Source organism: Colletotrichum paranaense (assembly GCF_030867605.1).
Source record: "Colletotrichum paranaense strain IMI 384185 chromosome Unknown Scaffold_2.1, whole genome shotgun sequence".
NCBI lineage: Eukaryota > Fungi > Ascomycota > Sordariomycetes > Glomerellales > Glomerellaceae > Colletotrichum > Colletotrichum paranaense.
In genome coordinates this window covers 4,482,604-4,510,372 of record NW_026848960.1, presented here as the reverse complement: position 1 = coordinate 4,510,372, position 27,769 = coordinate 4,482,604, and the positions used below count along the sequence as shown (strand labels likewise).

The window sequence follows — 27,769 nt, the reverse complement described above, 5'->3', positions numbered from 1 at the left end:
CTCATTCCATCCATCCCATCTTCTACTCATCGCAGGCTTGGCGCTTTTACGCGCATAACGCATTTTCCTCACGAGCTTCCATCATCAGGCGGGCGATTTTCAAAGAAAGAAAAAGATGGCGAGACTCACAAGCTGGCTTCTCCTCTTAGCATGGGGAGGAGCAGCCTCCGTATCGGCGCAAGGCCTCCACGAGTTGGCGGTGAAGTCGGGGAAGCTCTTCTTCGGCACGGCGACGGACACGAACCTCTTCAACGATGCGGCGTACATGGCGGTCCTGAACAAGACGGGCGAGTTCGGCCTCGTGGTGCCGGAGAACAGCCAGAAATGGGACGCGACGGAGAAGACACAGAATGAGTTCCAGTTCACGAATCCGGATTCCGTGAGGGCCGTCGCGCAGGCGAATAAGCAGATGATGAGATGTCATGCGTTGACATGGCACTCTCAACTTCCACAATTCGGTGCGTTCAGGCTCGTCCTTGAGCTTAAAGCCTCGAACCTCGAACTCAATACTGACCAAAGACCACAGTCTCAACGGGCACCTGGACCCCAGAAACCCTCACCCCCGTAATCCAAGCACACATTTCCAACGTGGTAACGCACTACAAAGGCGCCTGCTACTCATGGGACGTCGTCAACGAAGCCCTCGCCGACAACGGCACTCTCCGCGACAGCGTCTTCTCCCGCACGCTCGGCGCAGACTTCATCCCCATCTCCTTCAAGGCCGCCGCGGCAGCCGACCCGGCCGCGAAGCTGTACTACAACGACTTCAGCCTCGAGTTCAACTCCCACAAGACGGACGGCGCCGTCAAGATCGTGCAGGATCTCAAAGCCGCAAACGTGAAGATCGACGGCATCGGGTTCCAGTCGCATTTTCAAGTCGGCAAGACGCCGTCGCAGGATACGCTGAACAAAGTCATGACGCGCTTCACGGATCTGGGGCTGGAGGTTGCGCTTACGGAGTTGGATGTGCGGCATGATAAGTTGCCTGCCGATGATGCCGCGATACAGCAGCAGGCCAAGGACTACGGCACCGTCGTCAAGACGTGCGTGGACAATGCAAAGTGCGTCGGCATCGTGGTATGGGAGTTTACGGATAAGTACAGCTGGATCCCGTCCACGTTTTCGGGGGCTGGGGACGCGTGCTTGTTCGATAAGGATATGAAGCCCAAGCCAGCGTATACGGCTGTTGCGGCGGCTTTGGGAGGGCCAGCAGTAGCAGCAGCTCCGGTGGCAGCACCGGCGCCGGCGGCTGGGGCTCAGGACGCGGAAGTGGTGCTGTCGTCGGGAAGCAGTGAATCTGGTGCCGGGGCCGGGATTGGGGCCACCGTTGCCGATGCCGGGACCGAAGCCGAGGCCGATGCCGACAGCGGAGCGGGGGCATCCTCAAATCCAAAGGTGAAGAGCAATGTGGAGGCAGCGACCAAGTCACCTTCCTCTTCGGGAACACCTCGCTTTGAAGCAGTGCTGCTGATTTCACCGCTGGTAGCCACCGGTATCGGCTGGCTCTTTTGGTTGGTGATATGATCTGTTAGACGCTTCATTCTTGTTACTTAGCTTTTTCTCTTGATGGCACAATTCTTGATACCAATTGACAATATATCTCCCGGATCTTTCCCATCCCAGAACTTTGAGATCGCCGATAGCAAATCATTGAGGATTGACGTGCTTCGGCTGCGACGTTGCGTGTGTCAATGGGAGCCCGGTGCGCGGGTGGTGTAAGTGAGGAGATGGATGATGTCATGCCGGCAACCACCTCCACTGATAGAAGAGAGACCGGGGGGGCTGGTTAAGCGGATAGGAATCGGGATGATGCGATTTCAAAGCGAAGAGGGGAAAGAGAAATTCTGCCAAAAGACCGCGGTTCCCATCAATTGAGCTGTCCCGGCCATTGTTCATCAACCTGTGAACAGCATCCAAATACTGTGGACTGGAAATCACAGTGAGAAGCAGGTTTCTGAATAGCTTCACTATGGTGTACCTCAAGACACTAGTCGCCGCCGCCGCCAGCGCAGGCCTGGCCCAAGCTTCTCTCTCTGGCCTCGACAAGATCCCTCCTCTGGGCCTGGGAACATGGCTGTCCGACAAGAGCAAGGTCGCCGACGCCGTTGCCTTTGCCGTGGGCGAGGTAGGCTACAACCATATTGACGCCGCTCTCATCTACCGTAAGTTCCATCTCGTAACTCGCATGCCCTTCCTCACATGCTCACGCGAGTCAAACAACTCACACGAGTCATCCGCATCTCTCACTTCAAACCACTTTCATCGAGATCCATCGTCCCGCAAACTGACGACCCACCCCAGGAAACGAAGACCAAACCGGCAAAGGCCTCGCCTCCTCCGGCGTTGCCCGCAAAGATGTCTGGGTCACCTCCAAGCTCTGGAACACCGACCACCGCGCCGACCGCGCCGTAGCCGCCATCAAGAAGTCCATCTCGGACCTGGGCGTAGACTACCTCGACCTCTACCTGATCCACTGGCCCGTCGCCTTCATCCCCGACGACCCCAACAACGCCCTCGACCGCGAAACCACCCTCGTCGACACCTGGAAGACCCTCGAAGGCTTCGTCAAAGCAAACCTAACCCGCCACATTGGCCTCTCCAACTTTGCCAAAGCCGACGTCGAGACAATCTTGAAGGCGGCGGAGATCAAGCCCTACGCCCACGAGTTCGAAACCCACCCGTACCTCCAACAACAAGAGTTCGTAGACTGGCACAAGGAAAAGGGCATCGAGGTCATCGCCTACTCCCCGCTCGCCAACACGAACCCGACGTACAGTGACGACCTGCCCGCCATCTACCAGGACAAGTTCTGGGTCGACGTCGCCGCCAAGAAGGGCGTTTCCGTCTTCCAGGCCGTGCTGGCGTGGGGTATCCAGCGGGGCACGAGCGTGATTCCCAAGAGCACAAAGGACTCGCACATCATTTCGAACCGCAAGGCGCTCGAGATCGAGTTCACCGAGGAGGAGTTGAAGGAGATTGCCAAGCAGGATAAGAAGCACCGCTTGAGTAACCCGGGTGCCAAGTGGGGTGTCAAGCTATTTGCTGATTTGGATGATCCTGGCAGAAACGAGCCCACGAGCGAGGAGCTTTAAGCAACAGCTCGGGAAAACTAGAATATTGAAACGATTAAGGGCTATCTAGTGTTATCTAGCCTAGTCTCCAAGATGTAATCATCGCACGTGTCTTTCTTGTGTCTCTCGCAAGTAGATACAGAAGTCCAATTTGCTAGCTTTTGATATGTGCCACCTCCATCGATGAAACACATCGTTCTACTTGTTTAATCAGTGGTCGGCCCTATTGCAATGGGCATAATACTTCCTCCTAGCCCAGTAAAACCCAAGCCCGACAATCCACAGCACAATCAAGATGAGCGCCTGCACAGGAGCAAAAATAGCGCCTCTCACAACCACAAATCCACTGACCAGCGCAAACACAATGGGGATCAGTACAAATGGCTTGTACGGTCTACGCAGCTTCGGCTCTCGAACGCGTAAAATGACGGCACCAAGGACTGTCAAAAAGAAGAACGTGTACTCGCCTAGACCGTTGAAGGTCAAAAGGGCTCGGAAGTTGCCAAACAGAATGTACAGCGCCGAGAGAATCGTCGATAGCAAGAGCGCGTTGAGCGGTGCGTCGAATTTCGCGTGCACAGGCCCAGACGAAGCATCGGCGGACGAATCGGCTGGCGAGCTCTCCTCCGACTTGAATCCCACACGGCCTACGAAGCCGAGGAACTTGGGTAGCCAGTTGAAGTTTGATGCTGCGACGGTCATGCGGCCCGCGACGAAGGAGTTGCCGAGGAGGGAGCCGGCAACAACGAGGCAGATGAGGACTGCAGCGACGATGCCGAAGGCGGGGCCGAGGAGGCGGTTGATGGCGGTCTAGCTATTGTAAGCACGGGAAAGGAGTAAATTGAGGAGGTTGGTGGGCATGACTTACGACTGCCACGCTGTCGGTCGAGGCAACCACATTCCAGGGGAGAAGGATATAGTAGGCTGCATTGGCCGCGATGAAACATAGAATGATGGTCGGTAAGGCAGTGTTGATGGCCAGAGGGAGCTGGCGTGCCGGCTGCTGAAGCTCAGCAGAGACGTAGACGGCCTTGACAACGTTAGATGCACCCACTAATAGATACCAGGACGAACGACGTACCTTGTCCCAGCCAGAGTACGCCCACAGAGCACCGTAGAGCGCAGCAGAGTAGTAGCCAAGCATATCCCACGTCCCAACCTTGTTCCAGTCCAGCTCGCCGCCACCCGGCAAAGACGTCTTGCGGTTCCCGAACCAGGGCTTATTAAACCAGTCCCGTCCGCCAACGTCACGGTCGTGGTCCGATACTTGAAGGATGACGACGACGATGCCGGCAAGCACCACGGCAAAGATACTGGTAAACTTAGTCACGACAAACAAGTTGTTCAGGCGAGTGCTCGCCTTGGTGCTGATGGAGTTGGCGCCGTTCATAACGACGAGAATCAGAATCGAGAACAATTTGTGCGGGAGAGCCCCGGCCTGGTCGGTCACCCCACCGGCGGAGTAGATGCTCTCGACGAATACGATGCTGAGGATGGCGAGGGTGGCTGGCATGACGGCCACGATCCAGGTCCAGGCGGCAAGGAAGCCAAAGACATCGCCATAGATGTGCTGCAGGAAGGGCTGGACACCGCCTGTTCACATCGTCAGCGCTATCGTACCACACAGAGACTCGTCAAAGGGGGTTGAACTCGCCTTCACCAGGGATCGCCGTCCCCAGCTCAGCCATGGTACTCGCACCAGTCCACGCCAGGACACCACCAACAAGCCAAACTATGAGCGCAGCTCCGGGAGACGGGACATTTGTGTCAATGGAACCCGGAGAGGTGAACACGCCGCTACCAATGACGATGCTGATGACAATGGCAAACGCCTCGACGGCGCCGAGGTTCTTGGAAAAGGTACCGGCCCCGCGCTCCTCGGCGATGAGGACCGGAGGTTCAGGCCCATCGGTGCCGCCGTACTCATGATGGGGGTCTGCCAAGAGGGGCCGTTCCGCGGCATCTTCGGATTGTGTGTTGGACGGCATCTTCCCGTTTTCGTCTGCTTGCCAGCGAGGGACCGTTGCCAATTGGATGAGGGGGTCCGGAAAGATGTCGAGAGAATGAGGGACAGGGAGTGAAGGAGCTTGAAGCTTGGAGCTGGAGCTGGAGCTTGAGCTTGGAGTCACCCGACGAATCAGGCATAGTGTCTTTGGTGTATCGGAATGGGGATGAGCTCATCGATGGCCGGTACGTATCTTCGAAGAGATGGTCCAAGCACTGAGGTGGTCTGAACGCCGGGTCCGCTTTTACCAACCGTTCACTTGTACCTAGGCAGGAGGCGGCCCACTTTGGGCAAATTACCTAATGCAGAGGTCTACGGAACGCTGCGTCTCCGCGTCATGAGCTTGCCTGCCACCGCAAGTGGAATTCACCGGAGTGAATGCCGCCGGACCAGATCCCGTCGGAGTAACGTCCGTCGGAGTGGACTCCGGGATCATCATATCTACGTCTCATAGCTTCAATGAGGGGTGAGATGCTGTCAAGTTCCAAAGAGCATTGAAGTATCATGGCTCGAGTTCGCATAAACCAAGAGCATCATTCATGTTGCCTCGCGCACACGACTGCCTTGGCCCAAGACAGTCAGTGCTATGAGGATGCCAGGTACTAAGTACTGGCCGATTGACTCTTGAGACTCGTTCTATAGTTGAAGATCTACATTAGGGTGCTAGCAACGAAGATCGTTGAGCAAGTACTCAAGCGCTCTAGATGAGAAGTACGCTTGATTGACATTGTTGTACGCAGCATGTTGTTCTCCGAGATTCTGCAACGTATCATCGAGACTCTCAACTATGGAGCCCACGGCACTGTACACATGAGGCTCGATTCTAGCGAGCGAGAGCACTGACTGAATAGTCACGGAGGTACTCTCCTTGGGCAGTTGTGAGAGTGGTAGCTGGCGGCCAAGTGAGCCGAGAGCAGTGGCCATGCGTACTTGCCTGTCAGACCATTGAAGGGCTGACTGGGTAGCAGATTGAGGGTCACTCTCAAGAAGTGATGATGCGCCATCGCGCGCAACGGGTGACGTAGGTTGCTTGAGTCGGAAAAAGACAACAAAGTCACCACTAGATGTGGACAGCGGCGCCCAGAGCAACCCGGATATGGTACGAGCACTTGCAGCGATCTCCACATCAGGCAGTTCAGCCGCCACGTCTGTCGAAATGATGACAGATTCACTTCGGTATGGTTGGATACACCGCACAATCGCCGTTGCCTCTTGGTACAACTCTTTGCTAGGCTCTCCAAGTCTGCCAATCTCTCCTCTGGTAGACGTCAACGCAAAATCGGCGCCAAAGAGGCGCAAGAGGTCCTGTGACGCTGCGGTGCTCTCGGTGGGATATCGGATCGAATCGCGTCGAGCTTGTGACGATTCAACATGACCCAGCATAGAAGCGTATGACAGTCTTTCGATCGCGACCCCAGATGTACTGCCGATGAACTCGCACATTTGGCGTTTGGAAATGGGTAGTGGTGTTCCTTCGGGACTATACCCGTAGCAGACTACCAGCCCCCATCGCTTACCAAAGGCGTTGATTGGAATGGTCAAGAAAGAGCGAGCTTTGTAGTCCTCGGCCGCGAGCTCTTCAAAGAAAGTTGGCGAAGCTCTGTTGAGGTAGGATCGGTCCAGGTGGATAGATCCGTGCTGATGGGATCCCGCACGTTTCCAGACGAGTCTCGCAGGACTAGCATCGCTATCGTGTAGAATCCTGAGGTGACTCGGGAAAGGCGACTGATGGTTAACGTTGCCGGCGCGGGAGGGCTTCGTGAAGTGTATGCATCGCTGCGAGCCCCGCCATTCCCTGTCGGAGGTGTCGAGTATCGTTATAGCCATGAACTCGTCGATGCGATACAAAACGACTCTGTCGAACCCCGTGACCTCTTCCACTGTAGCCACGATGGTGTCGGGGACCGCCGCTAGACCTGCTATAGCGGCGAAGCATACCTGTATATCTGACATAATCCCAATCGCCTGCATAGTGCTCAACCCCACACCATCTTTTCCAACTCTCCTAGACATTCGAGGGGTTTTCGTCACAACGTCTCTCGTGTAACTTCGTTGACCCACTGGGGTGGCAGAGCCATCCTCGTGTGGCTCGAATTCGCAAACGATCGTTTCGGGGCCTGGAGAGTCCCTAGTAAGGTGCATGGAGCACCAAAATCTTGTAGCTTCGCCATGTTTGGGGATAATCGACAGGTTGAAAACAGCACGGCCACATGTAGCTCCTACATCGGATTTCTCTTCTCTGAGCAAACCAAGCCGAGCCATCAAGGTTCTCACATCGTCTCGCTCCAAGATGCTGCCAAAGTCTTCGAGTCCGAACAGGTCATCCGGGGAATAACCTGTAAATGTGGCCGAATTGTCGCTCGCGCAGTTGACCACGAGACGGCTGGCATTATCCTCGTTCACGATGAGTGCAACCAAGAAGCCAAAGTGTTGTATAGTGTTGGACGCGGGCTCGAGGATGTTATCGAGATGTTGGTGTATTTGGACATCGTCGTCGATTGGGCGTGCAGGCTGAGCCATAGCCGCCCCGAACGACTAGACTGTGCCGTGTCTCTAGCTTATCCGCCACATATGATGCCGATGGACCGCGTGTAGATGAATGCCGGATTGAAAGATGGTGTCAGGAAGTACGAGCGATAATTGCAAAGAACACAAGGTCTGCGAGTGATATGTTCGTCTGGTTTCGCTTGCATCGGTGTAGCCAGGCCTGCAATAATACCTAATAGTACATGCAAGCACTGACAGATGTTGATGCTTCGTGAAGAATATCACTCAACATCAGCGACCGTTCTGGAAAAAGACCGTGGCAAAATCTTCTTTCCTTCTGCCCACGGGAATAAGTCGAGTCATGAGCGCTGGCGCGTTTCTAGCAAATGCGCTTGGCGCCGTTCAAAGCGTTATTCGTGAGGATTGAAGAGGTCGAAAGAACTGACAGGAAGCGAGTGGCGGATCTCAACACACATTGAAGCCGATGTACAAACATTTGCCTGCGACATGTTAATCGAACTTCAATCGAGTCGAATCGAAAGAAGTTCGCCCACACGTGGCCGTAGCCATTTCGGGAAATGTACGTAGCCTGACAATCTTATTTCTGCGTCTTGCGCCTTCCCAGTTCCCGTCCCGCCTTCCCCCCGTTGTTATTCGCGACTCCCCGTCCAGAATGACCGGATGATTGGCGGCTTCTGACGTCACTGCTCAGTTTTCTGGATTCTAGACCCCGAGAGCCCGTTTATTCCTAAATTACCTAATGGCCGTATTTGGGACGAAAGAAACTGTGAGTGGTTTCGTCGAAATCCCGTTTAATATGTTGGAACAGCACAAGCCGGGCTGCACGGTTGAGTGGGTTCACGCATTCCGGGACAAGGCGTATCGCCACTATCAGACCGTTCAATAAGGATCATCATTATGAAGTCCAAGTCTCTTCGGGTATGGAGGAAATAAATAAAAACAAAAAGAGATGCTTCAACTAAGAGTTCTCTCGCTGACGCTCAGCGCATACTCCTAGAACGCCTTGCTTAAATGTCATGAATGCACTGCTCCCTTACGCCGCCCACTTCCATGTTTGCCTCCCAACAATCTCACCGCTAAATGCGTCTCCCCATCGTCTCTTGGGTTTGTGGACGTGCAATGGAAGCGTTCTTGCGTAAATGATGCGCATATAATAGTCCACAAACATTACAGAGTGTCCACCGACCGTCGGGTCCGTCCCTCCATTGCGGCGTGCTCGTTGCCTGGCAGGAGTGGCAGCAAAGGGAGTCGTCCATCACATGCTTCTATTATCGCGATAATTTAGTTCATGACATCTTGTTGACGGATTGGAAGGGATTACTGAGGGAAAAGGGAGCCTGCCACTTTTGAAGTGCGATCAAACGCCGCCACGGTGGAAGAGCGCCTTTTCCTGGTCGCTCTGGGGCTCACAGACTGTTGCCGATCTGCATCTGTGGTGCTTCTGTAGGACAGCAGCGCCAAATCATCCAGGTTGCTGGCGATGACCTCTGATAAACTCTGCGCAGCTAGTATTCTCGAGGTACTGCTCGTCGTCTCTCTAGAGCAATCGCCGCACTCGCAGCCGCCTTTTGAACAGGTGCCATCGACCAAACCCTGAATGTTTTGGAGCAACTGTCTCGCATCTTTGTGAATCTAGGACCCTCCGTGTAAGTCGCCGCTTGCACCGATCTAGAACAACAAGGGATGAACCGACATCGTCAACAAATTCGACTCACTCTTTGTATCATCCCCGTCGCCTTGATCTGGTCAAAGGACATTGGCGGTAGCGGCGAGTGGGCATCGTCATCGTCTGGCGCTGCATCGGACGCGAATGCATTCGCCGCCGCCTCTCCCTCCGCCTCCGCCGACATCTGCAACCCGAGCTTGGGCCATTTGTGGTTCAGCTGCGCATCAGATTTGACGGAAACCATGGAAAAGTCGATGGGATATGGATGGGAATGTCGATGGGAATGTCGATGTGTTGGGGATCGAGGTTTCGAGGATCGAGATTCCGGGTTTGCGATCACAGGAATCGAAGAAATCGAAGAAACCGATCGGGAAACTGCATGGGGACAGGATGGGAAATTGAACAAGGCCCAGGCGAATTCTGATTAATCGTGTGATGCAAAAGTTGGATGGAAAAGAGCGACAGGATCGGGTATTTGGCTGAGGGATCGGATGTGCTGAGGTACGACAGTTTTATCGAAATTCGATTCTCTCGGGGGCGACTTCGAGAACAGCGCAGTTCCTCCCATCCACCACCGTAATAACGAAGGCCACAGTTATGACGGACCGTTCTTAGGACCCTGCTTAATTGAGAAACTGACAAATTAGCGTGCATGCTATCCGTATGTATCCGTAATTCCGTATGGGCAGGCACCGCATCTTCATCCCTCTCTCCAACAAACTAACAACCTGGAAAGGGTAAGAAGGGGTCCAAGGGTCCAAAAACTGGGCTGTCTCAAGCAATCAGGGTCTTTAGGCAGTAAGGTACGTACTCAATGTACTTTACTCAAGTTTACTGTGCAGTGTACCGCGGCTAGCACCCGTCCTTGACTCTGGGTCGTCCGACAATGCACAATCTACTACAGTGGTTACTGTTTATGCACAATCTGACAATGTTATACAGAGGATTCGGCGACGCCGCTCCAAGAAATTCCCAGCAACAATTCAAGATAAAAGATCAGGGAATTTCCACACAGTCCTGAGGTTTGTGTTGGGAGCATCAGACTACTTTCCAATACTTCAACCCTATATTCATCTCTATGGCGCGGAGTTTGGCTTAGTTTTACAAACTCACGATACACAGCTGAGTCGGTACAATTCTTGAGTGCCACATTTGTGTCCGGCAAAGGTGTCATGGACACCGCCTGTTGCTGTATGTGCACGGCAGGTAGACTCTCACAAAGCTCCTGGGAGCTCACACTGTTATTCCTGCAGATGGACTCATCCGTCGGTTTTCCAGAGTTGGGCGCAAAGACTTGCAAGGGACTGCCTCTCTGGAGACTGGGAAGCTTGTGCCCTAGGCCCAGGCCCAGGCCGTCTTCCGTTTTCCCCTCTTCCGCAACTGAGACGGGCTTTGAAAGACCAATAGGAAGTGTCTCCAGGGTCAGATTACAGAGTCCTATTGGCGGAATTCTCTCCGGCTCGGTGTTTAATCTCTTCCATTCGCCCTTTGTCCCTCAATTTTTCTGACACCAGAGCTGGTCCCTTGACCCTCTGCTGCGCTGTTGCGTCACTGGGGGTCTAGACCCTCTTGCCGGTAGCGAAAACGGACCTCTTAGTGCGGTAAAAGAGTCCCTGACTGGGATTGGCAATGTCAGGTTGCTCCTCACTTCGTGACACAGTGGGCAACGTGTCAGCCAGAGGAGGAAGTTTGCAACATGGTGCCCCGTAACACCTTGTATTAGCTTACGAAGTTTATCACACTGGACAGAATACTCTTTCCTGGGCCAGAATTTAGGTGGGTGATACGGTGAGCACAGAGAAAGAATGAGGGAGAAGGGGATGAAAGCTTTGCGCTGTCCACTTTCCTTTGACCACCCTCTACTCCATCCAATCTTTCGCGGTTTGCCACTTCACTTGGACTATAATGGTCAGTAAAGTGGTGTTGCAGGAGAGAACATCTGTATTTGGTAAGGCGGTATCAGTGAGACAAGTGGGATGAGAAGAACGAGGGAGAAGGGTGGTTTGATTTGATTTGGTTTGTCTTCCCCATCCCCCCCTTTTCACAACCCCTCCTGTGTAGCACAGTGGCCCCGGCTTCGTTCTTGTCGTATTTCCCAGCGAAAGAGGATCACGTAGACCAAGCCCGAAGAGGAGAACCTTGAGCAACCTCTTCCTTTACTTTCTGACATGTAATATCATGCAGTAAACAGAGATTAAATCTACATCGGGTACTACTAACATGGCGATGTTCTATAAGTATATCTCTGCTTGATGATTCAGAGGAACCCAGTCTGTCCTGAAGTGAGGGCGTCTTTTGGTACCATGGGCCAGAGTATCCAAGTTTTTGGGAGATGATTGACATCGTGACACATCTTGTCCTATGGCCACACTAGACAAAAGTTACAGCAGTTTGGACCCTATGCCAGTTGACAAGTTTTCGTCCTGAAGAGAAATAATACCAATGATGTGATGCCTCACAGGCTTAGGTGCCTTGGTTCAAGAAGTGCCAAGGACTACACCTTGCTATTCTCTCCACTTTGCTGGGATCGTAACTCAGTGCATCATAGGACTCAGGCTGTGAACAGAAGGGTCAAAGAAAAGCGGCACAAGATGAGCACCATTCTTTTCTGATTGATATAGAAGAACATGTTCCTGCCAGCAGTTTTAATTACCTTCCAGTTGAAAAGATGCCACGATACAGGACTTCCTATTGTCAAGGTCCTTGGAAAAAGAAACATAACAAAAAACTTCATGCTCCATCTTCTAGTCAATAGCATAATCAAGGAAGCAGTAATATTTGTTGTCGTGTTTGTTGGAAGCATACGGATGAAAGTGCAATCCGCGTTGAAACTTCAGTCATGTATCTGTAGCATAGCCTGAAATTTACAAAACTTCTTTACAAACATGGCCTCAGAAGTTGATAGAGGAGTCAATACAGTTCCACAAGCAGGTGATGAGATACATCAGGTGTCAGAGGCCTTGAACACCATGTAGAGGTGGCAGACAGCATGAGCGGAGTTTTGATCGGGGGTAGGCACACTGAGGTCAGTGAGATACAGCTCTACCTACCGTTAGGGAGGCACAAAAGGAACGTCTTGAAGCTATTGGAGTTACGTATACGGATGACAACAATAACAAAAACAACAACAGATCATTGACGTAGGCCAGTATCTCTATCACTCTGCTCCATCACCAAATCACGCACGCCGGGCAAGGCTCTGTTAGCGTCGAAATCCCATCACATGGGGAACCTATTTGAGAACAACCGTGAGAGTAACGTTTTCGCGCCGACGAACCCCCAATCGTTGAGTCTTTCTTATGACTAGGAAGGGTACAGAAGGACACACAATCAAATTCCAATCCCAGACTCCCCAGCCAAAGCCCAGACACCCAAGATCCCTGACCCTCGGCTACCCAAAAACCCATTGATCCAAACTTCCAGTTTTGCAGTCCCATAACTCTAGCAAGCATCGATGAACGCCAATCCGAATCGAACAAATGTGGTATCATAAGGTAATCGTGAGCGCAACAGAGGATATCCGTACTCTAATCGCAACAATCATGGCAAACAAGTGATGAAAAGCGGTAAAATAGCCCCAGCGCAGGCTCAAGAAGAAAACGACATTGAGGAAGACGCCGAGACACGATTGCTGTGCCTGAGCCCTTGCTTCCGCTGCCTCATGGCATAAATCAGGCCGCAGACATTGCAAAGGGTACGCGGCCCCGCGGGTCCGCTACGCCACTGTGGTGTACATGTGGTGTGGCAGTTGTGGCAGACGGAGGGATCGGACATGTTCTGTAGCTGTTCCTCAGTGTAAGTGAATGTTCAGTGTAGCTAAACCCCACCGAGCTTCCATTGTGAATCAGGCTTGTAAGACGAATATTGTAATGAGAATAAGAAACGGACGTCGTCTGCCCAGAGAGATATGAGGAACATTCGATGAAGTTGCGGTAACTTACTGCATTTGAGTGATGGTTCCCGGCAGCAGCAGCATGCTCGGCTTGCCCATGTTGTTTGCGGCGGACCTTGCGCAAGTGGCTGGGGCGTCTCATTCGCAAGGTCGTCTCCTTTGACTTCTGTGAGATGGCCACCAACTCCGCCATGTCTCCGGTAATGTGCTGGGAAATCTTCTGCGCGTGTAGCAGCTTTGGGTTGCCAAGCAAAACTCCAGTCACCAGGCGGCCGCCCTCAAGCGCGGGTGCCCTGCTATATCGGAGCAAGCCCTGGATATTGCGAAGCAGGTTATTTGCATCGCCATGGACCTGTGTATATCAAGAGGGGGTTTGTCAGCACATGATGGACATGTTTTTTTTTTTTTTTTTTTTTTTTTTTTCGAAAATCGCATTATGAGGATCAAATTTTGGCAATCGCATCGGGTGGGTAGAACGCACTCTCTGAATGATTTCGCTGGCCTTGAGATGGTTCAGGGACATGGGCGCTAGTGGTTCGTTGGCGTTGCTGCACTCATTCTCGCTGGGACGGCATCGCCAAGTCAGGGCCGGCATGGGCGCGACAACATCTGCCGGGGTCCGGGCCATTGACTCTCTGGAAGATGGAATTTGGAACGGACTCGGCCGGTTTGGGAAACGGACTGGAATTCGTCAAAAGTCGGACGGACCAATTGTCGTGAACGTAAGAGCGGGGCTGCTGCCAGTTTTGGGAATGGAAAGGAAGTCTGTGGGTGACGTCGATGGGTGGAGGAGGCAGAATGTTGTAGAGATCGAGAATTGTGAGAGGGATCGAAAATGAGGGGATGGGGCCTTCTTCGTTTATAAAGGATAATCGAGCGTTGAAAAGAGGGGAAAGCACGGGACCGCTCAACACTCCGTTTTACACTTTGCTTTGCGTTTACGGTTCCACGCCCTCTCCAACGGTGCAGTCAAATCCCCAGTTTTGTAAAGTAAAACGGTGAAAAAGCCACCAAACTTGATAACACGGCAAGCAGGCACGGCCCAGATGCTGGACGGAAGGTTTTGTGGAACTGAACTGAGGTAAAGCAGAAAGATTGATTGGACGATTTTCGAACCCATGCAGAACGTGGCTGCTGCAAGGGCGCAATGTTGATCCAAAACGGACCTTTCTGCATCCGTAACTTGCATGTTGCCATGTTGGAGACATGGGAAACGTAGAGTTTTCGATCCGTCGCCAGAGAACTCGATGTGCATCTATCGCCACCGACCTAGTATCACAGAGAATGGAAACCTGTATCGCTTTTCACTTCTCGATCTACGGTCAAATCCGATGGCGAATAATTATTTGGCAACGAATACAGTTAACCTTGTTCCCAAAGATCAGGGCGAGGCAGTGATGTCCGTTTCGGTGCCGTGTCTCTGCAGCCCCCGGGTGGCGGTTGCATGAAGGGATTCCGTAATTGGACTGTACAGAATAGTGGCCAAATTGAAGGCATTTCCAGGGGCTCTGATGTTGAGGGAATGCCTAGCCACTTTCCAGACGATTGCCCAAAGTGTTGAATGTGTATTTTTTCCCGTCGGCCTGTCTGTGGCCTCTAACGCCCGAGTAAGGCGGTGTCGTTCGAGGTGAGGCATACAGTCATGCGGTGCTGCGTCTGGATCAACTGAGCGACAGAACCAGCCCACTTCCAAGGCCATCGGGGAGTGTAAGAAGATAACGCTCCGCATGAACGAGGACCTAAAGTCTAGTTCACACCGGTGCCCGCGGGAGAGCTAATGGCACGGCGCGCAGTTCGTAGCGAGTTCCCAGTAATTGACGAAAAACACGATATATTGGATCACGTGAGGAGGCTCACGATTCCAGGAGGCAGAAACGGCAGGCATAGCATTAAGGAAAGACCAGAGATGTCCAGTTCTTCCTCGTGGCCTGGTAGAAGGTTCTCGCCGAATAGAATCATGGCAGTAGCAGCTCGGTCGACCTCCTTCCTTCCATCTTTCTTGCATTCGTCGCTGACGCGTTCTTTCCTTCCTCTACAGGTCTTCCATCTACCCCTGTTTCGAGTCACTGACCTAAACAAACCTCTCCTCCAATGAATCTTGCTTGCGAACGACATCAAATCAATATCACACCATACTACCCATTAGATTCAACATCCGATTACGATGTCACTCTTTGCCCTATCCCATCTTGCCAGTCTCGAGTCCGAACGAATAACACGAACGGCAGTGGAATCAACACAAAGTCCTGTCCATACTGGCAACCGGCGGTGCATATACTGCAAAGAACCCACACTCGCGCACCACTGCAACGAGTGTCAATCCAACTGGTTTTGCAGCTCCAAGTGTCAGAGGGCAAAAGCCCACAATATTGATGCTGCCAACTACATGGCCCTTTGCCCCGCGCAGAACAAACGACTGAATACCCACCGTTACCTCGCCGAGTCCCTCAGAGCCGGTACCTGCGAGCCTCCCACTGATCCGCAAACACGACAAGACTTCGGGTTCGATCTTTGCCAATATGGCAATAAACAAGAGGAACGCCTCCTTTGGGCGACATACAAGTGCCTTGGCTGTTTCTTCGACCTCGACAGCGTTGTTATCTAGGGATGGATGATTGCCAGGGGCAAGTCACTACTCGCCGAGATGATCAAGCAGTACTTTGCCGAGGTTCATCTTTTGACCAAAGATGTATACATCTGGTGGTTTCGCCATAATATCTGGGTCATCATACCTGAGGACAGCAGAATGGGATATGCCATGACAGTCCATACCGATCTCGTCCGGGAGTGCGCCAAAATGTCACGGGTGTCCTGTCAGATCCTGAATGGCTGGGACCGAGACCGAGAAAGTTGGTGGACCGGGCACACCATTGACTACATGGAAGCTCGCGTACGAGAAGCCACACGCTCGGTGGAACAAGAAGATCAAGCAATGGACGGGGTCTCGAGCGACACCTTGAGTGTCGGCAATACAAGCGGCGTCTCCCCAAGTAATGATCCCTCGAGTAGTTACGCTACGTCAGGATAACCCAAACGATATTAGTCTCAAGAATGAAATACCCGTGCAAGATGTCTATTAGAAATACTTAAGCGTACAATGGTAAGAGATATCGGCGTGCTCATTTGAAGGACAGACCTCAAGTAATTATGAATAGTAAACAAGTGTTAGAGACTTCCCATAGCGATACAGTTCCCCATGCGTAGGTTTCGTGCATGTATTTCAAAGTCAATTTTTGACAGCTCTCTAAAGGGAAGACACCAATAAAGGTACGCGTAAAGAAGCTGAATCATCTATAACTATCGTTTCTGAGTGCATCTGCAGGCTTTCCGCACTCAACTCTCTGGTTTGCTAACTACTGGCTAACCAATGGACAGCAAACAACCCCAAACACCAACAACACCATGGCTGAAGTTAACCCCGACCAGCCCACCGCCGAGATCCTATTCAAGGTCATTGCCGAGAGAAGACTTGCGACCGACCCACAGACCCTCAAGGACTTCTTCTTCGACCGCTGTATCACCACCAAGGGCCAGGAGAAGCTCCACGCCGTCTATGCCCTCATGGAAGGCATGGACCCGGCCATCCCCCCCCCCCCCCGCTCAGCTTCAGGCCTGAGCCGCTGAAGGTGAACTCGAGCTCGGCAAGCCCATCAGTACCGTCTTCTCCAAGCTCAACCAGAACAATATCTCGGCCGGAATCGTCACCTAGTTCGACTACAACCAGTACATTTGCAACCCCAACGACGTCGACGCGGAGCTCGCCGCACACGCCGAAGAGATCATGGGTGCCCTCGCCGGTCCCGTTGACGACGATGGATACATGGCTCGCATCCCTGTCTTCATGTGGGGTCAGGCTCGCCTCCGCCACAAGAAGGAGGCGCTCGAGGCGAAGGGCGAGTATGTCCGCACCGTTCACGGCACGCGCTTCAGCTCGGTGCCCAACGTGGAGCCAGGGGGACCTCCCGCGGCTGGCCACGCCATCTTCTGCCCTGATGGCTTCAATGGCGTGCCCCTTAGCGAGATCACCCGCGCTATGCAGAATATCCCTGGTGTGGTAAGCTTTTTACTTCCCTACCGGTTCTTGCGGATTTGTTACTGATGTGTATGTGCTGCAGAGAAGATCCATGTCTTTCCCCGCAAGTAAGCCGACATGGCAGAGAGATACACTTGATGGGTCGCCAATTGAGATGGAAACATGGGCGTACACTGATTTGCGGTTGATTGAGATACAGAGAATTGTGCCTCGGCCTTAGCAAGGAGGCTTGTGACAGTTTAGATAGCCTTTGAGAGTTGCCCGTCGAAAACGAATCAATAATACCATTCAGTCACCACAGTCCTTGTTCCTCTGGTGGCTCTTTGCTAGACAGTCACTGTGTACCTTGGACCATCAAAGCTAGCGGCGTTTGTACCAATGAAGGACGAAGTAGCTATTCTGATCAACAATGAATTGATTGAGATCTTGCATGGGACAAGGCTTGAAGGCACCTGTTGCTCTGAAAAAGCTTCGGCCTCAAGAATCTATGTAAGCGCTCCATCCCATCCTCAAGTAGTAAAGATCACCATCCAGAACAAGCACACACACCTACGCGTTGGTACCAACAACAAAACAAACACAGCGCTATATCACACCCAATACCCGATAGAAGCCAACTAACACCGAAAGAAACTTCCAAAAAAGAGCTACACTATGGAGAGCGAGAAGAGCCAGACTTATTCCAACGAAGAGCAAGCCAAGCCCACAACCAGCTTTCTTCGAAGAGCAATGACACTGACTGAACTCCCGCAGACTCCCCAAGACCTGCCCGCCATGCAGATCTGGTTCTTCACTCGTTGCAAGTCCCACGACCAAGCCTTCAATCTCCTCCGCATCTACCAGACCCTCCTCATCGACCTCGACTTCACCCCGCGCGAGATCGAGGACTGGCTGGCGCAGGGCCATCTCGGCCGCAACATCGTGATGCACTTTGAGAATAACCTAGGCGAAATCCCAGAGTACCTGATGATGTGGTTGATGGCGCACATCTGGATCTTTGGTCTCGAGCCCGGTGCCGCGCTGCAGGAGGATGTGCCCGTCTTCAAGTTCTCGGTTGAAGATAAGGAGTTTTTGGGGCAGTTGATGCTCCGCCAGAGTGGGCTGGCATGCGTACCCTGGAGATCGAGTCTGCGATGGAGTGGGAACTTGAGATTATTAGGTCGTTGGCGCGTGTGAGGGCTGTGACGGAGCCGAAGGGATTTCTGGAAATGTGGCTATTGGGTCCGGAGGAGGAGGAGGAGGAGGAGTATCCTTTGACGTGTGAGCGGCGCCTTGAGCCCGATAATTGGAAGAAGTTGTACTCGAGCTGGGAATGGCGGCAGAAGATCGCGGACATGTGGTATCGCTCGCCGCGGAAGGATTGGATGAAGAAATGAGGTGGCGAAGCCAGGTAAGCTTATTTTTCATTGAATTCTATGGATCTGCTTGACGAATTGATACCACGTTGATTCCACCAATGTGCCATGACTTACAGCTACATTGCGCTTGTTGCCAGGGAGGTGATTATCCTTGGCGCAGAGCAGGCGGAGGTGAGCGTACCAAAACTGGCCGCGGGTTGAGGCCTGCGCATTTTTAATGATAGTATAACGAATGGTTGTTTGGCGTCGGGGTCGGCCGCTTTCGAGAGGGCGTTCGATGGAGGGGCAAGGAGGGGCGTTGAGCATAGTGCGTAGGACGTGGTGGGGGTCGATGCCATTGAGGCCGACGCTGAATCTTGTATGCGCTACCAGGTGATTACATACGATTTTTGGTGTTGAATATGATGGCCTTCTCAATTGGCAGTTGTTGCTCGCGGAATCGTGGTGGTCTGGATGACTTGGCGATGAAGTTGATGGGGGGGGGGGGGGGGGCGAAGGAGGGACGCGGAGGGGGGGGGCTTATGTAAGTGAAGCTGTCAATGTCAACCGTGGGAAGGAGCCGGTCCCAACTTCCTTCCTCAAGACTAACATATGGGGGAGAAGATAAGGAAAGAACATAGCAGAGATTTCCAAGGCGCCTTCCATTTAAAAAGCAGTATTCTGTGTCAAGTGCATCGTGATCACTTCAAATTTTGCAAAAGGGAAGAAATCTTATGCCAGGGCCATCTCTATTAACAATACGTCAATATCAGCGGGTGCTGTACTATCAAGGCGACCGGTTCTCTATCTCCAAGCACAACTGTATGGCAAGACCTGCCGCATCCAAACCCAGCCATTACACTTCCGTTTCCAAGCTCAATACGCCATATCGAAGCAAGCATCCGAGGGTATCGCAGAGAACAAGGTGGTGATGGTGTAGGCTTTGTCCCATCAGGTAGCAAAAGGCACTGCAATGGTCAGCTCGAGCTCTCGCCGATGGGGAAGGGTATGATACTCACATCTGTGTAGACTTCATAATGCTAATGTCGAGCAATTGCCCTCATCATATCGAGGGGAATATCTTGCCAGTCTCGTCGAGCATTCAAGAGTACCAGTCAAAGTCGTCACCAGGTCGCTTACGAGCATCGTAGTACTCCTTCAACTCCTTTGCAGCGCGCGCAGCCTTAGCCTCGCTGACAAGATCCTTGGGGTCCCAGATGTACTGGTTCTCAAGGAACCACTTGTAATCACCCTGGTAATCATCCGGACCAAGCAAGATCTCAAACTTGGCCTTGATCTCCGCGGCCACATTCTTCAGACCATCCTCGTGGTGAAGCCACTCGTGGAGCTCCTCAGGCTTGACCTCAAAGTCCTCGAGGACGGTGCGGTAGACGTTGTAGAGCTTGCTCTGGTCGAGGGTGATGTAGCAGCGCGAGAAGCCGTAGTCGGCCTTGACCTGCGCGTTGGTGGGGATCTCGTCGTCCTGGATGGCGGCGAGGAGGTCGTGGGCCGTGGTGCGCTTGGCGTTTTTGTTGCGCTTCGCGGGGGGCTTGTTCTTCTTGACCGCCTTGTTCTTGCTTCCCTTGGGGCGGCCGGGTCCCATGATGGGTTTCTTGCAGGCCGGCTTGGGCTTGCGGGAGGCAGCGGCTGTAGTGGTCTTCTTGGAGGCGGGCTTGCGGGCGGCTGGCTTCTTCTTCTCGGGGGAGGGTTCCTCGGGCGAGGGCTTCGAGGGCTTCGAGTCTGGGAGTTTCTTTCGGGTGGTGCGCTTGGGGGCAGGGTCCTCGGGGATTGTCTCGAGGACGGTGGCGGTGTTGCCCTCCTTGGAGGCCATCTTTGTCAGTCTTTGTTGATACAGGAAAGGTGTGGATAAGTGGTGATTGTTGGAGGTTTGGAAGGAAAGTTGCCAGGAGGAGGATGTGAAGGAAAGTAAGAGGATGGGAAGGCAATGGATTGATGGAAGGGATTAAAAGATCTCTTTGTGGAAGCGGACGGGAATGAGATACTCACCTCAGACGATCAGATCGGTTTGGAGTATCCGGAAGCTTCACCTCAGCTTCAATCGACTAGGCGACTTTTATACTCTGGCAGGTATGTGAAGATTGGCCCGGGATGGGCCCTCACCCCGTGACTTCATAAATACTCCTCGTCCTTATTAACTACCCTTAATGCGAATACGGTCCTGGAATACGATGGAGGTGAAGAGGAGTGTGAAGGGGCGGTGGCTTATATGGGGTATGATGAAGGGGATCCTTCACACCCATGTTAGGACATGCGACGAAGTGCTGCCCATGACGTTCAGACTCTGTTAATTGAACCCTCGAACGCGGCCTAAAAACCCCTCCATTCTGAACATTCAATACCAGAGGAGAACAAGGGTTCAACGCGGTTTAAGAAAGTAGATACATCATGTCTTCATCACTCTATCTCTCTCATTGCGAGAGCTACGCAAAACGATGGGATTCTCTTATGAAAGGCAGTTCCCAAACTCCTACTCCAACAAGCAATACCAAACAAAACACAGACAACCTCACAAGTAACCTCCCTCAAAAGCCAACACCTCACTCCTTCCACCGAACCTCACCATCCGCCCCCTCAGCATCAAACGCCAAAAACGCAATCTTCCTGACCCACCTCTCCTCCCCAAACAACTACCTCCAATTCTCCTTCCTCACACTCCGCTCATGCTTCTGAGGCAAAAACCGCCTCGCCTGCTCCAGCTCAACCTCCATCGCCCACTCAATCTGCGCAACACTATACCGCTCCCACGCCTTCGGCCACCTCCCCTGCAGAAACGCCCGATCGTCCTCGGTGAACTCAAACAAAGGCACATCGTAGTTCTGAATCTCGCCGCACCAGACGTGCTTATGCTGCTTCACCCACTTCCTTCGCTCCTTTGAGATCTTGTCTCCGGCAAAGGCGGTCTCGAGCATGAGGTGCGCGATGCGGTAGCCGAGGGATTTGTTGGATTTCCACTTGTAGAGCTCGTGGGGGGTGACGCCGAGGTCTAGGATGAGGGTGTTGTAGACGCCCAGCAGGGCTTTTGCGTCGTTGAGGGTGCGGCAGCGGGTAAAGTACCAGTCCTTGAGGACGTAGATATCTCTGGGGAGCTCGGTGGACGGGAGCGTGTCGTGGAAGAAGCCTGGCTCGGCGAGGGTGGTGGTTGTCGTTGTCGTTGCGGTCGTGGTTGGCGTGAGTGTGCTGCCCGTAGTATCCATCTCGTCGGTTTATTCTCCTGTTGGTCAAGCTCTTGGGGGTTATTCGAATCTGTAGAGGGAGTGTTTGGTTGCCGGTTTGTTGAAGTTCCTTGCTGGTGTGGCTTATCGAAGGTGATAGTCATTGGTATTGTGGAAAGTTCTGGCTTATGTATTCCATCTCAGACTAAACCAACCTACAGTCAAGGAAACATTGCCATTGTAGCCGTAGACAAACAATGTCGAACACAAGGGATCAAGCAAGAAAGGCCAGATTGACAAAGAAGCTGTCAAAGCTGTTAGCGATAAACCAGATTGAACCAAGTCAAGGTGGTGCTTGTGTCCTCAAAGGCCCGAGGAAGAAAAAGGGCGGCGGCTTGTTGCCCCGAGGGCCATTTATCATCATATTCGTCTACTGCTATGCTGCTGATGCGCATCAAATCGTGTAGCCAACTATCCCACCCAACAAAGTCTAGTAACTCTAGCCGGCTCATTGCAGTGATGCATTCAAGCCATTGGGGTATCTCATGTAATACGATTGCTCAACATTTCCATAAAAGTCTTTTCCTACCGCCATTGCGTCTCCATCCCAACTCCTTCCAAGCGAGTATGACCCGCGAGCCCCCTCACTTTCCTGCGTCGTGCATTGCTCATCATGCTATATCCTTGCTCTCCAGTATCTTGCTTAGCTCCTTCAGCCGCACAGGTTTAGTCAGGAATAGATCGATGCCACTCGCAAACGCTTCTTGCTGTGCATTGGCTGATGCCAATCCCGTAAGCGCGATGATCAGACAGCGTGACAGGCTGTCTTTCGTCTCTATAGCACGAATCCGTCGTGTCGCCTCGAAGCCGTCCATCACAGGCATCGAGATGTCCATCAGAATACAGTGATACTCGCCCGGTGCTTGGCGGAACTCGTCTAACGCTTCTTGCCCGTCTCTTGCGTTCCGATAGTCGTGTCCAAGCCTCGTCATGTACGTTGCCAACATTTTGAGGTTGAGTGGGTTGTCGTCCACCAGGAGAAACTTGGGACGAGATCCTCTCGTCTTCTTTGGTCTGTGAGACAATCGGGGAGTGTCTTGGCCATCGAGCGTTAGCCTCTTGGGATGTTCTTCCGGCGTGTCCGGTAGAGCGACATCCTCAGGCCTTGGCTCCGTTTCTCTCGCCTGCACAGCTTGGTCGTCCACACTCTGCTTTGCTGCGACTTCGGTATTTGGCAACTCCTTCAATCTCTCGGGGAGATCCTCTCCGGTCGGAACGTCTGGAAGGGCTTCGGTGCTTCCCACGTCCGTGAGTCTGTCTTGTGCACACCAAGTCGGCGTGTCGCCGCCCGCGTTGGACGCTTCTGGGCTGGCCAAGGATAACATTGTAGGAGTTGGTATCGCCCGTTCTTGCATTTTCGTCCATCGCTTGAAGCTCAGCAAAAGCACCTTGGCAAGTTTCCTCGGACCGATCCTTGTAGACGAATTCTTAGTTGAAGCCGATCACTGATTCGGAACGTACAAACTTACGGCTGTGAGATGAACTCAAATATGATGCGATTACCGGTGAATCGTGCCGAGGTAGCTAGTTGGCGCGCGATAAGCGCGTTCCGGCATATCACCACGACCGGTGTGTTAATGATGCCTAAGCGGCGCTCCGTCAAAAGCTGCTCTAGTTGCTTTTCTGTAGACAGAACCAAGTCGGGAAGGAGTTGTTGCGAGGGCGGGATGGACTGGTCAATGATTTGCATACGAAGCCATTCCCTGCAGAGGTTTGCGACCAGTGCTCCTTCGCTGGGGGTGTTGCTGGCCAACTCGTCGGGCATTTTGACTCCGTAGTCTTCAGGGAAACCCAACAGTTTGACTCTTAGACCCACGAGTTCGCCGACAGATGCCCGAAAGGCATCAATGTTGCCATCTTCCACGTTGGCTACCGTTGATGATGCTGGGTTGGCGCATAGCAAGGGAAGTTGAACCCTCACTTTCGTCCCTCGTCCGACCTTACTCCATACCTGGATAGACCCACGCAGCTTGCTAACTATCCGCTTGACCAAGCTCAGACCGAGACCGGCTCCGGCAGAAAAAGAGTCCTCCTGAGCGAATGGCGCGAATAGATGATGTTGTAGGTATTCATGACTAATGCCACGTCCAGAATCTACCACGTCGATTTGAATGATAGCCTTGGTGGATGGTACATCAGTCAACGGGGCCAGCTGGTTAACATTGACGTTGACGAATCCCTTTTCTGTGTACTTGAGCGAGTTCCCTAGGAGATTCATGATGACTCGCCTTAAAGCTCCAGGCTGGGTATGGAAACCCCAGGAGACCGCGGGTGAAATGTCGAAAGTGACGGATACGTCTCCGAGGACGAGTTGTAAATCCCCGATATTATTGGTTCTCGTCGCCATTTCTTCCATTGCTTGCATACTGTCAAGTCTGCGTAATGCCGTAGTATCGGCGTGGTCTGTCGGTCTATTGCCCGCAAGTTGGGCCACAGAGACGCGTTGGTAACTGAAGCCAGCACAAACACTCTCGACAACCTCTTCCGACAGAACGTCGACTTCGACATTTGATGTGATGCTCATCATACCAGCTTCGATGCTAATCTTTCGATCCCGAGCTCTCAAGCCTCGCTCACCAAATGTGGTTGAGTTTCTCCGGTGCTTTGACGGGCCGATGAAGTTGTTGATCTTGCTCCAGTCCAAGAGGTGGTCTATTGTTTCCAGCAGTGTGCGACCACAATTTTCGATCGAAACCAACGTCTCTCCCTGGAAAGCGTCCATGGTGGTATCGTGCAACAACTCTGCGCCAAGAATAATGCCGTGGAGCGGGGAGCGTAGCTCATGAGAAAGTGAGCTCAACAGGTCCGTCTTCGCCTTGTCAACAAGCATCGAGCTGACGTGATCGACCTCTGACATGATGACTGATGCAAAGGCGCGTAGGTAGCTGAGCTCGCCTTCGATGGTAAGCACTCGAGTTGGAGTCTTGGTACAGGCGAATCCACCTGCGTACCAACGTTGCTTTTGTACGTCCCACAAAGGTATGATGGCCATGCTTCGGGTTCCTGAAAATAGGCCGCTGAGAGTTTTCCCTTCGTTTCGCCTCGAGTAGGCACGCTTTCGATTCTTGTTTCGTTGCCGTTCGTCCTCGGTTGGGCTCTGTATAAAATCTACTATCTCCTGAAGTGGTGTTTCTGGCTGTGCGATATGGTCGTCGCCGGAATGGTCGCTGGATTGGATAGAGCCGTTCTCGTCGAAGCTGAAAATTTTACCTTGCGGATATCTTCGTAACAATTTCGTAAGGAACTTTTCGGATACGGAGGTGTGATTCAGAGACGGTATGTCTCCGTCGACGCTTGAGATAGATGAGCTCGAGAAGCCGAGGACCGCGCATAGGCTGTCGTCTTGGTCGCTATCGCTGCACAAAACACTCCCGGTACTTAGACTGGGGCTTGTTTGCTCGTCACTGGATGATGAGGATGAGCCTCGGCCCCTGGCAGACCTCATGTTGGTCGCTCTAGGGACAGCAAGCCCTCCGAACGAGCCGATACTGGCGTCCACAAAAAGCACGCTCTCAACCTCGATAGCTTCTCGAACAATGTTGGCGGCCTTTGAGAAAATGTGCCGAATATGTGACATGTGCGAGTCACCGTCTCCCTGCGAAACACTTTCTGTCCCTGAGCGAATACTTTCCAAGGAGGCCCCGGACACAGATGGCAGTGCTTCCGAGTCTTGGTTTGGCTGAGGATAAGGACGAGAATCCGCTGTTGGCGAGACTGGCTTATCATCTGGTGCTTGGACTTTTGGCTGTGGCGCATTCTGCATCGCAACAGCATACGACTGATGGTGTTGTGTTTGAGAGGTCTCGAATGCCACCTTTTCTTTGTTACGTTCGATCCTTTGCTGGTTCTTGTTCAGAGCCCCCTCAAATGACGGGTGGTCATCGAACGAGTCAATATTATTCATGTCCCTCCATCCCGACATGGTGCTCTTGCCCTCGATGAAGCTGCCAACGCCGCGAACCATCCTGTCTGCGCGTCGGTGATCGTCCCTGTTCCGTTTTGCGTCGAGATAGTTCAAGATCACTTTCGAAATATCCTGCATAAGTTGATTTTCCACATTGTCAAAGCTTCTGCGCGGGGTATCTCCGTAGATGCTAAAGACACCAATGTGTATACCGTTTTGTGAACGAATTGGGACTCCGGCATAGAAGCGACATTGCGGCGTGTTGAGACAGAAGGCTCGCTGGGAGGTCCTAGGATCTTCAGAAAGGTCTGGAATAACGGTAACAGGTAGCTGATGGGGACCCGAAGGATGTTGTTCGTCGAGGTGATCGGAGATTGAGAGGATGAGCTCGCATATGCCGGAAGATCGTGGGATAGCAGTGCCGCACAGTAGCAACTGGTCGATATCCCCGCACTGGGTTTCTGGAGGATTGGTGTTGGGAGTCAGAGCCAGTGACTGCGTAGCTTCAGCAATGACGTACTGATACTTGCTGTCGAAGAGGGATATCATGGCCCGGGTCGCATTCAGGCGTAGAGCGCCGAGTTCAGCGAAGGAAGTGAGTGCCGCATCAGGACATGACCGAAGTTCCGAGGATGGCTTGAGATTGTTTGGGTCGTTGTAGACTGTTTGTGCGATCATGGAACTGTCATATCTGCGGAGGCGGTCAGGAAATTCAATACTAAAGATGAGCGAAGCTTGCATTGACGAAAAGCCGTCAAGGCCGATAAAGAAGCACTTTGGGGCGCGGACCTGAATGTCTCCCTCTCGCGACGACCCTCAGAGACGGCCTTGGCCGGCGGAGTGTTGACCATGGCCGGGCAGCGTGAATTTTATATCACGAGAGACCGGCCGCTCCTCTGTCGGTTCTACTTGGTTGCGCAATATGGGTCGAAGCACGCCTTGATATCCGCGGGGGAGATATCATTGACCTACAGTTTTCATGTCAACTTGAGCTAATATTTGCGCGACCAAGAACAATTCCGAGAGATGAATGATGCCGGAACATTTTGCGACCGAGATGCACTTGTCTGTGGCTATCAAGGAAGGCAGGGGGGGAATGAAGAACATCTAGACCAACCGGACGCAAGTGGGGGGATGAGGTTGAAAATACACACAGTGCCCCTCCCTCTTCCCGCGATGGACTGGCTCAAAAAGGCCTTCGTGGGCATGCATCCCTGCGTCACCAGGCATATGGTGAGTTGCTCAAGACAAGCGGCTGGAGACAGGCAAGAGTACAAGAGGTGTACAGAGCACAACTATATGGAAGGTAAGGCTGATAGAGGGGCATGAAGGATTGCCAAGGCCAACGCAAGAGAACAGTGGGAAAAGGCGAAGGAATGGGAACAAGCAGGTGTACCAAGATTGGTAGAATGGGCAGAAGATAGGGATACACTCACAGGCAGGCAGCCGTCACCGCAGATGATTGCTTGTTGGGAGAGGAACGTCGCAAATGTCGCAGCCTGTCTAGAACATGGCGGGCGGAGGTGGGAGGAGTAGTGGAAAGGAATATGGCAAATGAGAAGATGGCAAACGTGAAGATTGCGATGGAAACGACGATGCGCTGGACGTTGAAAATGATGTATCGTTCAGATCGCTCTCTGTCTCTCTCTCTCTTTCTCTCGGTTGGGCTGGGCTAGGGCGGGGGGGGCTCAGGTCGGATGCCGAAGAGGGCTGGCTCGAGTGATGTGGGAGGTTCGCTTGAGGTGAGGAAGGGAGGCGAAACCAGGCGAATTACCCAAGGGCTAGGCGCAGGAAGAACTCGCCGCAGATCGATCTCCCCCGGTTCAAGATTGCGGGAAGAGGTTGGCAGAGGAAGTCAAGCATGGAATAGAACCAAAGCAAAAGCGCAAAGACTGGAATCGGCAAATTGCTGGGGCCAAGTTCCTTGGTGGCGATTGACGCGGGATGGGTGAGGTAAGTGGTTGACCTCAGAGACTGGACGACGGGATGGAGGGAGCTGAGTACAGATAGAGTAGGTAGAGACTAGAGAGCAGGCACGCAAGACACGAGCAGAATGCTCCTGCCAGAGCAGCAAGCAAGCACGACACGGGCCGCCAGGCGAGCAGAGAAGGAAGGTTGAG

At 52.8% G+C, this 27,769-nt stretch overlaps 12 protein-coding genes across 12 annotated transcripts; 5 read left to right on the top strand and 7 right to left on the bottom strand.

Annotated features, from left to right (window-relative positions):
- Positions 1-115: 115 nt before the first annotated feature.
- CPAR01_03435 (aldo/keto reductase) lies at positions 116-3,092 on the top strand (the record flags this gene model as incomplete). Its single annotated transcript, XM_060487722.1, has 4 exons — positions 116-458; positions 527-1,492; positions 1,911-2,162; positions 2,302-3,092. The coding sequence occupies 4 exons, from the start codon at positions 116-118 to the stop codon at positions 3,090-3,092; spliced, it is 2,352 nt and encodes a 783-aa protein (XP_060355050.1).
- A 189-nt stretch (positions 3,093-3,281) lies between these two features.
- CPAR01_03434 (uncharacterized protein) lies at positions 3,282-5,059 on the bottom strand (the record flags this gene model as incomplete). The annotated part of the gene is made up of 4 exons (XM_060487721.1): positions 3,282-3,881; positions 3,940-4,101; positions 4,153-4,664; positions 4,732-5,059. 4 exons carry the CDS (start codon positions 5,057-5,059, stop codon positions 3,282-3,284), a joined length of 1,602 nt encoding a protein of 533 aa, XP_060355049.1.
- Positions 5,060-5,739: 680 nt separating this feature from the next.
- Positions 5,740-7,596, bottom strand: CPAR01_03433 (phytochrome-1; the record flags this gene model as incomplete). Its single annotated transcript, XM_060487720.1, has 1 exon — positions 5,740-7,596. The coding sequence occupies one exon, from the start codon at positions 7,594-7,596 to the stop codon at positions 5,740-5,742; it is 1,857 nt and encodes a 618-aa protein (XP_060355048.1).
- Positions 7,597-8,901: 1,305 nt separating this feature from the next.
- Positions 8,902-9,494, bottom strand: CPAR01_03432 (GATA zinc finger; the record flags this gene model as incomplete). Its single annotated transcript, XM_060487719.1, has 2 exons — positions 8,902-9,216; positions 9,300-9,494. 2 exons carry the CDS (start codon positions 9,492-9,494, stop codon positions 8,902-8,904), a joined length of 510 nt encoding a protein of 169 aa, XP_060355047.1.
- On the top strand, positions 9,268-9,678 carry CPAR01_03431 (uncharacterized protein; the record flags this gene model as incomplete). Its single annotated transcript, XM_060487718.1, has 1 exon — positions 9,268-9,678. One exon carries the CDS (start codon positions 9,268-9,270, stop codon positions 9,676-9,678), a length of 411 nt encoding a protein of 136 aa, XP_060355046.1.
- A 3,160-nt stretch (positions 9,679-12,838) lies between these two features.
- Positions 12,839-13,665, bottom strand: CPAR01_03430 (uncharacterized protein; the record flags this gene model as incomplete). The annotated part of the gene is made up of 3 exons (XM_060487717.1): positions 12,839-13,041; positions 13,218-13,494; positions 13,624-13,665. The coding sequence occupies 3 exons, from the start codon at positions 13,663-13,665 to the stop codon at positions 12,839-12,841; spliced, it is 522 nt and encodes a 173-aa protein (XP_060355045.1).
- Positions 13,666-15,306: 1,641 nt separating this feature from the next.
- On the top strand, positions 15,307-15,747 carry CPAR01_03429 (uncharacterized protein; the record flags this gene model as incomplete). The annotated part of the gene is made up of 1 exon (XM_060487716.1): positions 15,307-15,747. The coding sequence occupies one exon, from the start codon at positions 15,307-15,309 to the stop codon at positions 15,745-15,747; it is 441 nt and encodes a 146-aa protein (XP_060355044.1).
- Positions 15,748-15,786: 39 nt separating this feature from the next.
- CPAR01_03428 (uncharacterized protein) lies at positions 15,787-16,170 on the top strand (the record flags this gene model as incomplete). Its single annotated transcript, XM_060487715.1, has 1 exon — positions 15,787-16,170. The coding sequence occupies one exon, from the start codon at positions 15,787-15,789 to the stop codon at positions 16,168-16,170; it is 384 nt and encodes a 127-aa protein (XP_060355043.1).
- Positions 16,171-16,544: 374 nt separating this feature from the next.
- CPAR01_03427 (uncharacterized protein) lies at positions 16,545-18,551 on the top strand (the record flags this gene model as incomplete). The annotated part of the gene is made up of 4 exons (XM_060487714.1): positions 16,545-16,691; positions 16,852-17,196; positions 17,929-18,254; positions 18,335-18,551. 4 exons carry the CDS (start codon positions 16,545-16,547, stop codon positions 18,549-18,551), a joined length of 1,035 nt encoding a protein of 344 aa, XP_060355042.1.
- Positions 18,552-19,614: 1,063 nt separating this feature from the next.
- On the bottom strand, positions 19,615-20,343 carry CPAR01_03426 (uncharacterized protein; the record flags this gene model as incomplete). Its single annotated transcript, XM_060487713.1, has 1 exon — positions 19,615-20,343. The coding sequence occupies one exon, from the start codon at positions 20,341-20,343 to the stop codon at positions 19,615-19,617; it is 729 nt and encodes a 242-aa protein (XP_060355041.1).
- An 817-nt stretch (positions 20,344-21,160) lies between these two features.
- CPAR01_03425 (uncharacterized protein) lies at positions 21,161-21,727 on the bottom strand (the record flags this gene model as incomplete). The annotated part of the gene is made up of 1 exon (XM_060487712.1): positions 21,161-21,727. One exon carries the CDS (start codon positions 21,725-21,727, stop codon positions 21,161-21,163), a length of 567 nt encoding a protein of 188 aa, XP_060355040.1.
- Positions 21,728-22,356: 629 nt separating this feature from the next.
- On the bottom strand, positions 22,357-26,500 carry CPAR01_03424 (hsp90-like protein; the record flags this gene model as incomplete). Its single annotated transcript, XM_060487711.1, has 3 exons — positions 22,357-23,158; positions 23,215-26,340; positions 26,439-26,500. The coding sequence occupies 3 exons, from the start codon at positions 26,498-26,500 to the stop codon at positions 22,357-22,359; spliced, it is 3,990 nt and encodes a 1,329-aa protein (XP_060355039.1).
- Positions 26,501-27,769: the final 1,269 nt, after the last annotated feature.